Source organism: Phacochoerus africanus, chromosome 9, assembly GCF_016906955.1.
Source record: "Phacochoerus africanus isolate WHEZ1 chromosome 9, ROS_Pafr_v1, whole genome shotgun sequence".
In the NCBI taxonomy this organism is placed as follows: Eukaryota; Metazoa; Chordata; class Mammalia; order Artiodactyla; family Suidae; genus Phacochoerus; species Phacochoerus africanus.
Window position 1 is genome coordinate 54,709,327 of NC_062552.1, and position 14,266 is coordinate 54,723,592.

Below are 14,266 nucleotides of genomic sequence, written 5' to 3' on the forward strand. Positions count from 1 at the left end.
CCTCACCCTGTGGGCCACCCTGACCTCATGTCCAGGTCCCCTCCCACACCAAGCACAGGGGCTTCCTCCCTGGGCTCTGTCTACCTTGGTCTCCAAGGCAGGACTCCAGGGATTCTCAAAGACCCCACAGTGGGTAGGGGAGGAGATGCAGGACCCCCACCTAGCCCAGGGACTGGACCTCACACCTGCCTGCCCTGATCGCCCGGTAGTGGGGGGTTGGGTGTGGGAGTGAGGCGGCGCCTGCTGGGGACCAGGCAGGCTGGTGAGGGCGAATCGGCTGGCCTCCTCCAGGATGCCCAGCTCCCACCTGGGCCAGCGAGTTGGCCTGGCAGCGGTCCAGGGCGCAAAGGGCGGAGACTGGCTGGAGGCAGCCCTGTCCCAGGCGCGACTCCACCCGCTTCCGCTCCCCCCACCCCCGGGGGGCGCTGTCCTCCTGCATGGCCAAGAAGCCAGGTTTACAGAAGCCTGTGGGTGGGTCGGGGGAGCACAGTGTCCTCTTGTTTTTCCCTGCCTTATGTGCCAGGGGTCCAAGGGCTGGCTCAGGGGAGGGGCCGCCTGTCCTGTACATGACTCCCCAGGACCCCTCATCCTCAGAATCATGCCCAAGGGCCTTCCTCAGTGCAAGTCCACGGTGTGGCCTTGTTTTCCACGCGGGGTGGGGGTGCGGTCTCCAGTCCTGCCTGACTCCTGGTTCTTGCAGGTCTCTACCAGACTCGGGGAGGTGAGTGGGGGTCTCAGTTCAACCTCTGGCATCAGACACTCGTGCCTCCTCTGGTCCCCCCACAACTGCTCCAGACTCCCCGGAACATTTGCAACTCACTGCTGACCCTGAGTGGCAGTCCAGAGAGACTCATGCTCAGCTCCCTGTGGCCTGGGGAGACCCAGCCTGACCTCAGGGTCTTGCCTTCCAGAAGTCGGGCTTGCAGGGCACCTGAGGGGCAGCTGCTGCTGTGTGAGCAGGTGTGTGTGTGTATGTGTTTGCATGCTTGAGCCCACACTGACAAGCTGTTGGTGGAAAGGGTACATTTTGAAACTACTTTTAAAGAATCTGATGATTCCAATCCTGCTGGTGCCATTTACCTGCTGGGTGAGATCAGTAAAGTTGCCCAACCTCTCTTTGCCCAGTTCTCTGTGCAGAGGGGTAGAACTAGGACACACTTGATGGTGCCATGGGAACTGAATGAGACACAGGAGATGTTTGGGCAGGTGAAGGTGATTAATGTAGGTGATTAGTTCATTTTTACAGTTACTGCTTGTTTGCAGCAAGTGACTCTGGTTTCCCTTTAAGACAGTGATATAAAAAGTACTTCCCATTATGTTTATTTTCTTTTTAAAGAAGAATATTAAGTAAATAATCATTCAACTGACGTAAAGATATGGCTCCAAAGGCTGATGATACATCATAAATGGCAGAGTCGTGAGAAACAGCTACTGCTAAACTAGGAGCTCCTTATTATGACTTTCCAGGTAACCTGGATAGAGCCTTGGGGGAGCATCCAGTTTACCCCAGGATGGCCTCCAGGCAGGGCTGCTGCTGCTCTGGGCCCAGGACCAGGATTCCCGGTTACCCACACCCAGAGCGGCCCCAAACTCCCCTATACCTGCTTTAGGACTGGCGATCTCGGTGGAGTCTCAGCCCCCAGCGTCCTTGCTCAGGAGTTTTTGTCCCTGTGCTGCTACCTGGTGGCCAAAGATGAGGACAACATCTCAACCCACCTGTGGCCAGGAAATTCCCTAGAGGCCCAGGGTGGGGAAGTCCTGGGGTGGAGGGGGAGTATGCCTCCCTAGAGGCCCAGGGCCTCAGGAGCTGCCCGGGAAGATGCCACCAGCAGCCTCTGCCCTCTCTCAGGGGCCTCACATGCATTCACTCACTCATTTAGCAGACGCCAGGTACCCACCTGTGTGAGGCTTTCTGCCCTCATGCCGTTACATGACAGGTAGCAGAGGTCATAGAAGGAGTGAACAGGTCTGATCATGGCAGGTGGTAAACCAGCGATGAAGAAAACAAAGGTGGAGGAGCTCTCGTCGGGCTCAGTGGTTAATGAATCCGACGAGGAACCATGAGGTTGCGGGTTCGATCCCTGGCCTTGCTCAGTGGGTTAAGGATCCGGCGTTGCCATGAGCTGTGGTGTAGGTCGCAGATGCGGCTTGGATTCCGAGTTGCTGTGACTCTGGCGTAGGCCGGCCGCTACAGCTCTGATTAGACCCCTAGCCTGGGAACCAACATATGCTGCGGGAGTGGCTCAAGAAAAAGACAAAAAGACAAAAAAAAAAAAAAGGTGGAGAGAGGGAGGTGGGCAGGGTGGCCCCGGGAGATGCCAGCAGCTGAGGTGAGGCGGGCAGAGCTGTGGAGAAACAGCCCTTGCGGAGGTGAGGCCCTTCTGGTAGCTGTTGCCAAGTAACAAGCTGCCAGACAATTTAGGCTTCAAACAAACAGTTAACGTTTGCTTGCAGTTTTGTGGTGAGGAATTGTGGCGGGAGCTCTATTGGGTGCCTCCCTCTGGGGGTCACCTGCCTCTGTGTCAGGCTGGCCGTCCCGATGGCCCCATAGCACCTCTGCTCATCACGCTCAGCCTGGGGTCCTGGGTCCTGGGGTTGCTCCTGCAGAGCCTCAGGCTGCCTTCTCTTGATTCCAGGAAACACTAATTCTGCCCCAGATGGAGTTTGGGGGCCACACCTCAGCCACACTCAGAGAAGCCCCCAAACGAGGATTTGCCCATGTGTTTCAAATCTGGGTGGATGTGGAGATGCATGTGCTCCTTGAGTGGGCAGACAGGTGGATCTGAGGTGGGCTATGGGAGAGGCTGGAGAGGCAGATGGGGCGTCTGGTCCCAGCTGGTCTTGGGCCACACCCCTGGGCGTGGGCTGTCCTAAGAGCCTGCAGCTGTGCTGCTGGAGGGTCGAGGAGGGTGTGGGGACAAGAGGGGGATGGGGTGGGGACTAAGGGGGGGGATGGGGGGACCAGAGTGGGTGCTGCCTCTGGGAGAGATTAAGTGCATGGACCAGGGTGGGGTGGTCTCAGGGTCCAAGTTATATTTTGAAAGTAGAGGGGTCAGATGTCAGGGTGCCTCAGAAGGCCCCCGGGGAGCGGGTAGAAGGACTGGAGGGGAAGCTGGGACTGGGTTGATGGTCCGAGGGACGGAAGTCCTGCCTGGCTTGGGAAGGTCAGGGGGCTTGCTGGTGACACAGTAAAGATTGGGGCCCAGTGTGTGCCTGGATGGGGGTGCCAGGTGGGCAGGGCCAGGTTCTGCAGTGCTGGCCTGTGGTGCTAGGATGGGGCAGCTGAGGCCCAGGTGCCATCCACAAGGCCAGGAAGTGGCTGCCCTAGAGCTGCAGCATCCTGGGTGTGAACCCGTGGTCCTGGGCCCATCCTGATCCAGGGGGATGCAAGAGGCCCAGTAGGGCCTGCACTTGACCAGGTGACAGCAGCTGACACCGCCTGGCCTTTATTCTGTGGGGCATGGTGTGCCATCCAGGGCACCATCAGCCAGCACCGTGGGGTCCACCATCCCATTTCACGGGTGTGGAAACTAAGGTAAAGGGAGGTGAGGGGCTTGCCCAAGACCACACTGTGAGTCCTGGTGGAGCTGGGGCGGGGCCCCTTGGCACCTCGCTCGGCACCTCCCTCGGCTTGTTAGTAGGCAGGGGTGGGCATCTCCAGGGCCCCTGCAGAGATTTGTGGGCAGGGCTGGTTTGCCTGCCACTGCACATCTATCATGCAGGTGGAGAGGGGAGGACACAGGGGTACCACACTGGACCAGGGTCACTATTGCTGGTCCCCCGTCATCAAGATGCAGTCCCACCTCACCTGCCCACGTAACTGTAACTGTGCCACAAGACTGCAGGGCAAACCCTATGCTACATCCTAGAAGACACAGCCCCTTGGGGTTGCACATCACTGAGGGACAGATGGCCCCTCACCCAGGGTACTAGTAGAAAGCCAGCCTCTCCCCCACCTCCCCAAATCCTGCCCTCCCCAGGTCAACTGCAGGTGGCAGCCTGGGTCGTGACCCCTTGACCTCTGCCCTGCCCCTTCCGGAGGCCCGGGGCCAATGAGAGGCTGGAGGAGGTGGCCCTGGAGCCAGAGTAGCCCGCCCAGCTGGACCTGGAGCCCTGTCTCCCTCTGGCCTCCGCAGAGCCGCTCCGCCTGGGTCTCCTGCAGACATGTGCAGCCTGCGTGCACTGTGCTCTGGCCTGCCTCTGCGGCCGCTCCCGGAGAACCGAGGGCGCTGCGCGGGGGTGCCCCACGCCCCGGTCCGGACCCCAGGCCTCAGCCCCGCAGAGGAACAGGTAAGAGGCTGGGCCCCATCCCTGCTGGGCCTGGGTCTGGGTGGGCAGCTCCCCCCTCTGCTCTCTTGCGGGAATTGCAGCCCCATTCAGCCCTGACCCTGGCCTCCAGGAGCGCCCCAGGGTCACCACAAGATGGGAACCATCACACCAGGGGCCCAAGCTCCCTCCCCAGCAGCCACCTTGTGGTATAGGACTCCCCAGACTTACTGGCTGGGAGGGACCCTGAGGCTCAAGGTCACCCAGCTAGGAAGTGGGGGCCTATGGCTGCCTTCAGCTTGAGCAGGAGTCAGGGGTCAGAGGTGAGCACAGGAGCCAGATACTACCCCCACCCCAACCCCCGGCTCTGCCCAGCCAGTCCCTCCCCATCTCCCCGAGTTTGCAGCCAGCCTGGAGCCCTGCAGAGGCAGGTGGTGCTGGTGGGAGCTGGCCAGGTGCCCCCGCCTGCAGGAGACCGGCTGGCGCCAGGCAGGTTGCTGACCATCACCCTGGGTGTTGGGTTGAAAATAATTAAAAATGGGGAGTTCCCCCTGTGTCACAGCAGGTTAAGGATTCTGTGTGGTCTCTGCAGTGGCTCAGGTCCCTGCTGAGGCAGGGGTTTAGTCCCTGCCCCGGGAACTTCTATCTGCTGTGAGTGTTTTTTGCTGTATTGTTTTTTTTTGGTTTTGTGGGGGTTTTTTTGTTTTTGTTTTTTGTCTTTTTGCCTTTTTCTAGAGCCGCTCCTGTGGCATATGGAGGTTCCCAGGCTAGGGGTCTAATTGGAGCTGTAGCCACCAGCCTGCGCCAAGAGCCACAGCAACTCAGGATCCGAGCCACATCTGTGACCTACACCACAGCTCACGGCAATGCCAGATCCTTAACCCACTGAGCAAGGCCAGGGATCGAACCTGCAACCTCATGATTCCTAGTCAGATTCGTTAACCACTGTGCCACGACGGGAACTCCTGCGAGTGTTATTAATAACAATAACAACACAGGTGTGCAGCTGAGGGGCAGGAATAGAGCAGGACCCCTGCCAAAGAAATGGCTTTATTGAGTTTTCCTTTTCTAAAGATTACCTGAGAGCTTCAGGAAGAGTGGGGAAGAGTAGAAAGTGAGCACTGGGATTAAAGGAGGAATCCCACTGCTCAGATGGAGACCTGCCCTTCCTGCTGACCTTGCACCAGCGCTGCTCACACAGGAGGGAGGGGCAGGGGGCGGGTGGCACGGTGGAGGGGTGGGGCCCTCCACCCATCTGGCCCAGCTCCACCTGGTCAAGCAGAGGGGCGTGTCCACCCCTGGTCACTGTCTTGCTGGTGCCAAGGCCTTGACCATCGGCCGTGGGGTCCCAGAGGGCTCTGCCACCTGCGCATCCGGGGCACACCCTGATGGCTGGGTGATGTTGAGGGCACGGAGGACGTGGGCTGGGAGGAGGGGTAACTGTGCCTGGGGAGTTGGAGCTGTTGAAGGGGCTGAATCTTGGGGCAGGGGCAGCAATTGGGGTCTGCACTTAGGTGAGTGTTGAGCTCTGCCACCTACCCCCCACCCCCCTGGCTGATTTTTGGTCTTTGACCAGTTCCTGACACTGAGCTCTTGTCCATGATAGAGACCCCCTCTGGGTGGCTCCTGGTGGCAGCCGGTCACCAAAAAGACCAAGCTTTAAGCCCCACCGCCCCCGCCGCTACTGCCCCTAGAGGGCAGAGGGATTGGAAGTGGAGTTAATGATGATCCTGGCCATGTGAGGAAGACCCCCAAACCCTCCCTGCCACTTGGGAGAACATCTGGGGGCTGCAGGTGCCCCCCACCCTCCCACCCCTGTCCTCTTCCCCTGGCTGCAGGCCTGTCCCTCATCAGAGGCTTTATTACGTTTCCAAGCCATGCTCCATGGAGCCGACCTAGCAAATGCTCACACCTGAGGAGGGGCATGGGGCCCCCATTTCTACCGGTTGGGAGGCACCTGTAACAACCTGGGGGTGTGTGACAGCAACAGATGTGGAGGTGTCTGTCGTACTGAGCCCTGAAACCTGTGGGGGGATCTGGGCTGGCTCAATGCCAATGGCAGAGCTGGACTGAACTGTAGGGCAGCAGCAGGGGTCAGACACGGTGGTCAATGTTGGAGGACCCCCATGTCCAGTCCCAGGAGTGACCAGCCTGAGGCCATGCTTGTCCTGAGGAGAAGCAGAAGGCCTCTGGCTGGACAGTCCCCAAAGCCGGGGGTAGCTTCCTCGCAGCTTGCTTTGCACTCTCCTTTGGCTCATGTTCTGTTTTATTTCAACGTTGCTTTGAATTTTGTTTTTGTTTTTGTTTTTGATTTTTAGGGCCGCACCTGCAAGCATATGGAGTTTTCCAGGTAGGGGGTCTAATCAGAGCTAAAGCTGGCAGCCTATGCCACAGCCACAGCAATGCCAGATCCGAGCCGAGTCTGTGACCTCCACCACAGCTCATGGCAACACTGGATCCTTAACCCAGTGAGCGAGGCCAGGGATTGAATTGCAACCTCATGGTTTCCTAGTGGATTTGTTTCCACTGCGCCACGACGGGAACTCCGTGCTTTGAATTTTGATATGAGCTGTTGAAGGTTATTTTAGGAATAAGCACATCAGGTGTTACGAGGTTTTGTCATTTTTGGGGCGTCTCTGTCCAGAGGCATCCTGTTGTGCACACAGGGTGCACGTGTCCTCCTTCAAAGTCAGTGGGGAGCTCTCGGTTCATGCTGCTGTGGTCGAGGCCATCTGTTCTTTGAACTGGGGTGGGTAATCTGTGGTGTGGATGTACAGATGTTCCCCCACTCTTTGTCCTCTCAGTGGGCTCTCTGTTTGAGTCAGAGTACAGTCAGGCTGTCACATTCCCGTCCTTGTCCCCCGAGCCAACAAGGACGTGTCTGTCTACGTGCAGAGGCATGTTTGCCTCCATCAAGAGGGGTTAGAAACCCTCCAGCGATCCCCTCCTTCATGTGCAGCTTTTCTCGCAATATTTCCCCACCCCATGGGCTGGACTGGACCCCAGACCCCAGACCTACAGGCCTCCCATCACTACCTGTGTTTCCTGAGGGCCAGGCTGTCTGGTTCCCTCTGTGTCTCCGTGATGCCAGAGCTCTTTGTTGAATGAGTGAACAAGACTAGGTGCTAAGTACTCAAACCAACATCCTCCAAGGGTTCAGTGGGCCAGAGAAACCTAGGAAGGCTTCCTGGAGGGGTGGTCTTGGCAACATAGGCAAGGTTCCAGATTGGGAAATCTGAGAGGGAGGTCTTTTGGAGACTGGGGGGCGGTGGGTGAAGGTGCAGAGACGGACCTGTGTGAATGCGCTGGGGTGGAGGACCCCCACGGGGGCCCCATTGGACACAGACCTGGGAGAGCCTGAGTGTGGAGGGGCCTGGGTGCCAGCCAGCCTGCACTCCTTCCATCCTGAGCAGGGGCGTGGGGTGGCAGCGCTTCTACAGAGCTAGGCCAGCAGGGTGGGCAGAGGTGTTGGGCTGGCAGAAGGCCGCCAGTGTGGGAAGGGTCACTCTGCTGGCCTCCCCACCACCCCCCGGCCCCCTGTGAGTGCCAGATGCCATGCTGAGCACATGGACAGAGTGAGTCCCCAGGGCAGCCCTGTGAGGCAGGGAGGGGCCCTCTGCTCATCTCAAAGAAGTGGAGACTGACATTCAGAGAGGGCGGGGGGGCGTGTGTGTAGCAGACCCTCTGGTTCACACTGAGCACGGGAACTGGGTGCTGAGGCAGTGGCCACGGAGAGGCCCCCGATGCCAGCAGCCGGGGACCCTCGGAGTCTGGCTCCAGTGAAGCCAAGGCCAGAGGGTGCAAGGGATTCCAATGAGGCCAAACCTATCAGATTGTGGCCTGCTTGTTTTGGGAGAAGTGGTGATTGTAAAAGCTTTCAGATTCGCCCCACCCCCAGCTCATCTCCAGGTCATAGTCCAGGTCAAATTCCCTCCCTCCTCCCCTCTCGGCCCCCTCCCTCCCTCTCTCTTCCTCCCCGCTTCCTGTCTCCCTGCCCCAGCAACACACAGCCCTGTGCTGTGAGCTACACCAGGGCAGAGGCTGTTGTCCTGTGTGATGTGATCAGGCACCAAGCAGGACAGGGTTGTTTGTGTGCAAAGTGACATTTTCCTGACGCAGGACTCTCAGTGTCTGCCGAGTTCCCCTAAGGCTGCTGTAAGAAGTCCCCATGAAGGCAGGGGCTTTAAAGCAGCCCACTCACATTCTCTTAGGATTCTGGGTGTTGGAAATCCGAAATGGGCTTCACGGGCCGAAAGCAGGAAATTCAGTGTGCCCATGCCAGGGCGTTGGGGCCATTCTGTCCCTTGGCTCTGTCACTGAGGTTCTCAGTGGGGGCACAGCATCGCAGAACAGATTGTCCTTCTTTATGTCTGCACGTTCTCAAAGTTCACCCTGTGCTCAGCAGCATGACAGGCCCCAGGTGAGGCCCGGGGGTCCCTCTCCTCCCACCCCATCTGGGCAGGGGAGCACCCGGTGTGGATCCCTCTCCCTGCCTGGCCATCTGCTAGGAAGGATGCGGGTGGTCAGGGCGGACTGGATGCGCAGGACCATCTCGAGGCTCAGAGTCCTTACTTCAATCACCTCTGCCAAGTCTCCTTTGATGTGTAAGGTGACCCTGCGGGGGGCAGGGCATGGACATCTGTGGGGGCTGTTATCCTGCCCACCATGCTTCTGACAGCCAGCCTTGGCAGCCCAGGCTGAACACGGGACTTTCGTGAACTAATCCCCTGACCCTAAGGGTACAGACCACGAGCTCAGATCCTTATGCCTATTAAAGCAAGGTGGGGGGAGGTGGAGGCGTTTTCTAGAACATTCTGTGCAGTTTATGTGCCTGGAGTACATCTGATTTTGCCAGTCAGAGCCCACTAGTAACTTACATACATTATATAACGATTAACAACAGGCCACAGCCTCACCTGTGAAAATCTACATGCTGTGTGAGAGACCCTGGGTATAAACTGGGCAGAGGAGCTGAAGTGGAGGCTTCTGGCAGGGTGCGGGGGCACGGGGCGGGGGGTGGAGGGGGATTCCCGAGACCCCCCCCACTGGCTCTTCCTGGCATGAAAGATCTTTGAACAGAAACTTGCAAAGCCAGGGAGGGGAGGAAGCAAGAAGTACCTGGCTTGGGGGTGGGAGGGGAGAGGGGGGTCTTTTTTTTTCTCCCCCCCCTTTTTTTTTCATTTTAGGGCCACACGGCAGCATGTGGAAGTTCCCAGCTAGGGGTAGAATCTGAGCTGCAGCTACTGGCCTACACCACAGACACGGCAACATCAGTTCCTTAACCCACTGAGTGAGGACAGGGATCAAACCCACATTCTCGCGGACAGTACATCGGGTTCTTAACCTGCTGATCCACAATGGGAACTCCCTGGCTTGGGGATCTTTACAAGAACAGAGGGTAGAGGGCCTGTGCTGTGTCCTGGCAATTGGCATCATCTCAGTCTCCAGCTATGCCCCCCAGGGGGTCATCCCCATCTCTCTACCAGGCCTGTCCCTAAGCAGCGCCTCCCTAGGCAGCTCACACCACATGTCCAAGCTCCATTTTCTCATTGTCACCCTGAGAACTGCCCCCTCCAGAACTTGGTGTATTGAATTCAGGCCAGAGGCAAAGCTGCTGCATTTTTTTTTTCACTCAGGAACTATTTACTGCATGCCTCTTATGCAACTTTAGATGTAAAAGATAAAATCATTGAACAAAAATAATGGAATACAACTTTCTTGAACTAATAAAAACATGAAATTGCAGCTGAAAAGACAATTTATCTTCAAAAAAAGAAAGAAACCCCGAGGTAGAATAGTTGACTTGAAGACATATCCAGGCTGCCTGACTGATTTTCAGGGGTAAAGAGAAATTCAACAGTAAGGGAATCTCATAGTAGGCGACTCACAGCAAACGGAGCTTTTGGTGCATGTAGGATCGAGAGTAATCGCCAGAATTCCCTTTATGTTCACAGCACATGTGCACCAACACTTTGAGAACAGGTGGAGTTTTGTGGCCTCTAAATGCATTTCATAGAATGGCTGAAATGTTCCCATCATTTCTGTCAACAGACAACTTAAAAATAGCAGATGTTGGAGTTCCTGTCGTGGCTCAGCGGTTAACGAATCTGACTAGGAACCATGAGGTTGTGGGTTCGATCCCTGGCCTTGCTCAGTGGATTAAGCATCCGGCGCTACCATGAGCTGTGGTGTAGGTGGCAGACGTGGCTCGGATCCCGAGTTGTTGTGGCTCTGGCGTAGGCTGGTGGCTACAGCTCTGATTAGACCCCTAGCCTGGGAACCTCCATATGCTGTGTCAGGGGCCCAAAAAATGGCAAAAAGACAAAAAAAAAAAAAAAGCAGATGTTGATGGGAGATTTGGCCATGGCTTTGAGTTGCTGTGGTTCTCTGAGCAGTGTTGTAGGACCTTGGGCACAGGGATGGCCTCCCTCAGGAACACACGAGGCTGGGACTGCAGTGAAGACAGGGGTTCTGGCTGCAGCTGCCCACCTCTCTCCGAGCTGGCAAGTGTGTTTAGGGGGTCAGAACCAGCGTTTATTAGGAAGTAAAGTAAGAAAAACTAGAGTCGGTGAAAAGCATGTGTCATGTTGCTTTTGTAACTCTTCTGCAAGTGTCCGTTTTGCTTAGTAAGCTCTGGTTAGAAGGTGTGCACCTTTAAAAAAAAAAAAAAAAGCCCAGCCTCTGTGTCAAGGTGCCCTGCAGAGAGCAGTGGGGACCACAGAGGCCCAGGCCAAGGGGACTGAGGGGACCTTGAAGGGACCTGCTCTCCTGATCTCTGGTGCAGACCTTGGCCCTGCACCATGGAGCCCACACCCCCTACCCTTGTGGCTTGCAACTGACCCTCAGGTGGGTCCGATGTCAGCTGGAGTTTGAGAGCCTCCTGTGGGCATGTGCTCCCAGCAGCCTTTCTTAAGGGAGACGTGTGTATTTGTGGTTAGTTTTTTCCAAGAGAGAAGGGATCATGCACTTTTTTTTTATTACTTAATGAATTTCATTACATTTATAGGTGTACAACAGTCATCACAACCAAATGTTACAGCATGTCCATCCAACACCCTCAGTGCATCCCCCAACCTGTCTCACTTGGAAACCATAAGTTTTGCAAAGTCTGTGAGTCAGTATCTGTTCTGCAAAGAAGTTCCTTGTGTCCTTTTTTTAGATTCCACATGTCAGTGATAGCATTTCTTATTGGTATCTCATCGACTGACTTTACTTAGCATGATAATTTCTAGGTCCATCCATGTTGCTACAAATGCTGCTATTTCATTCCTTTGAAAGGCTGAGTAATGCTCCATTGTGTATATGTACCACCTCTTCTTGATCCACTCCTCTGTGATCCACTCCTCTGTCAATGGACATTTACGTTGTTTCCATGTTTTGGCTGTTGCAAATATCGATTATGCACTTTTTTTTGTTGTTGGTCTTTTTGCCTTTTCTTGAGCCACTCCTGCGGCATATGGAGGTTCCCAGGCTAGGGGTCTAATTGGAGCTGTAGCCACCCCTACACCACAGCCACAGCAATGCGGGATCCGAGCCGCGTCTGCCACCTACACCACAGCTCATGGTAGCGCCGGATTCTTAACCCACTGAGCAAGGCCAGGGAACGAACCTGCAACCTCATGGTTCCTAGTTGGATTCGTTAACCACTGCGCCCGGATGGGAACTCCCGATTATGCACTTTTAAAGGGGGACTTGCTGTGCAAACCTTTGCAAGTTCCCGTGATGCCCTGAGCTAGTCTCTTCCTCGTTGATTGCCCTTCCCACTCTCTGCTCCCTCCTGGGCCAGCCCTCTCCTCTTAGATCCTTCTTCCCCACCCACCCCCAGGGCCCCTGTGACACCCTTGTCACGTGGTGCTGTACCTCAGGGCACACGGGACAGGCTGTCCTCCTCCTGCCCCCTGCCCTTGGCCTCCAGGCATCCAAGCCCCTGGCTGGGCTCCCAGCTGTCCATCTCCCAGGCTGGCATTTCTGCCACTGCCCACCTGCTGGTGTCCTCAGGGCTTTTGGCCTGCCACCACCAACTTTCCAGTGTCCACAGCCCACCTGTTCTCTCTGGGGCTCCTGGCCCTGCCCCCCCCCACCCCCAGATGTGTGTGGAATGAATGGGTTCACACTATTTCCTCATCTCACCCCCAAAGCACTTTCTTTTCCAGGGTCGGCTGGTTGAATAAGTAGCCTCAATATCCACTGCAACACCCCCCAGTCCACCTGCCTCCACCCTGAGGCCCCAGGCTGGGTGCTGGGAGGAAGTGCATGAAGGGTCGGCCAGGACTCAGGCCCTTGAGCTCAGAGAGACTGATGGGAGTAGGAAAGAAACCACAGAGCCTCGGGGGATGCAGGGCTGGGAAGGCAGGGATGAGGTTAAGACATGACCCCCCCACCCCCCCACCCCCCGCCAGGGGCAGGTGTCCTGGGGCTGAGGCAGGAAGCTGAGTGCAGAGGCCCTGAGGCCTGATGGGAACCCAAGGGCCAGAAAGGAGGGCTGCTCTGCCTGGTGAGATGAGACACTCAGACGCTTTCCTCCTGCTCTCTGTGGCCTGTCCCTGCTTTGGGCTCTGCCTCGGGGCCCCCCCGTCTGGTGGGGTCTCACTCCTGGGGCTGTGGATGTGCAAAGTGAGCCCCCACCTGAGGCTTCTGGCCTGGCTGGGGAGCAGCTCCACACTCGTGTACATCTTCGGCTTTCCCTGCCTTTGAACCTGCCCCTCCCGCTGTAGTTACAAGCCTCAGCGCAGGTCCCTCTCTGGTGCCTGCCTGGGGTCAAGCAGCCTGGTTGCTGCTGAGCCAGAAGAGGGAAGGACTCAAGGGCTGCCTGTGTGAAGCAGGGAGGGCAATCAGGAAAGGCTTCCTGCAGGGGGTGATATGGCAGCCAGGCTTGGGGTGAGAACTAGCCTTGGGGCATAAGTGTCTTGAGCAGAGCAGAGGCAAATCCAGGGGGGTCGGGGAGGAAGGGAGGAGGATGGCCTGTCATGGAAGCCTCTGGATCTGCTGCCCTCACTGCTCTCTGCCCACAGCTGGCGCTGAGGAATGCCCTTCGGTACTTCCCCCCGGATGTCCAGGAGCAGCTGGCCCCAGAGTTTGCCCAGGAACTGCAACTGTACGGGCACATCTACATGTACCGGTTCTGCCCTAACTTGGAAATGAAGTGAGTGCAGGGTGGTTGGGGTCCAAGCTTCAGGGGCCAGAGTTGCGGGGGGGTGATGTGGGGGCTTCCCAGAGGGACCCTGCCCGGGTCAGGATGCAGTCAGGGGGGAGTGCAGGCCTTCCACTCCAGGAGGGCCATGGCCGCATCTGCCAAGGGCCAGGCTTGGGGCTGCAGCCAGCAGGAGGTCTTCCTGCCTTCCTCGAGGTCCCAGGGGACACTGCCTGGCCCTGCTTACACTCTGAGCACCACTGTCCTTGAAAACACCAGAAGGCCAGACTGTCCGGAACGACCCCCCAAAGCAGGCACCTTGTTCCCTCACTTTTGTCCGTTGTCCGGACCTGCTGGGCTGGCACCCTCTCCAGAATTGCCCGGGAGCACTGGCGGTGCAAAGGAAAGGACAGATGAAGTCTGTCTGGAGGAGAGGATTCAGCTTCGCTTTGCAATCAGCTTTCTCCCCACTGCAGCCTGCCAGGGGCTGGGGGAAGGTGGGGGTGTGGTGAGCCAAATTGCCCATCCCAGGAAGAGCCAGCAAAGCACGAGGGCTTTGGACCCACCTCCTGGCAGGAGCTCCGAGGTGCCTCCTTTGGAATGCCAGGGCTTGCTGTCCACACCTGTACAGCCAGGGGCTGGGTTGAGGCCAGACTGGGCCTGAGCTTTAGCAAGAAGGAGGCCACTGCCCCCTGCCCTTTGTCAGGCCTGGCAGCTGGACCCCCTTTGCAGGGCCTACCCAGTGGAGCAGTACCCCTGCCGGACTAAAGCTGCTGCAGCCATCATGCATATGATCATGAACAACCTGGACCCTGCCGTGGCCCAGGTAACGGCGGGAAACCAGGGCCGGGCCGGGAGCAGCGGTGGGAA

General features: G+C 57.2%; 1 protein-coding gene across 1 annotated transcript in view; it reads left to right on the plus strand.

Moving 5' to 3' along the window:
- Positions 1 to 4,164: 4,164 nt before the first annotated feature.
- Positions 4,165 to 14,266, plus strand: part of UROC1 (urocanate hydratase 1) — a 36,903-nt gene continuing 26,801 nt past the window's right edge. The window contains 3 exon segments of the mRNA XM_047796134.1: positions 4,165 to 4,290; positions 13,278 to 13,408; positions 14,129 to 14,222. Of these exon segments, the coding sequence (XP_047652090.1) occupies positions 4,165 to 4,290; positions 13,278 to 13,408; positions 14,129 to 14,222 (351 nt within the window).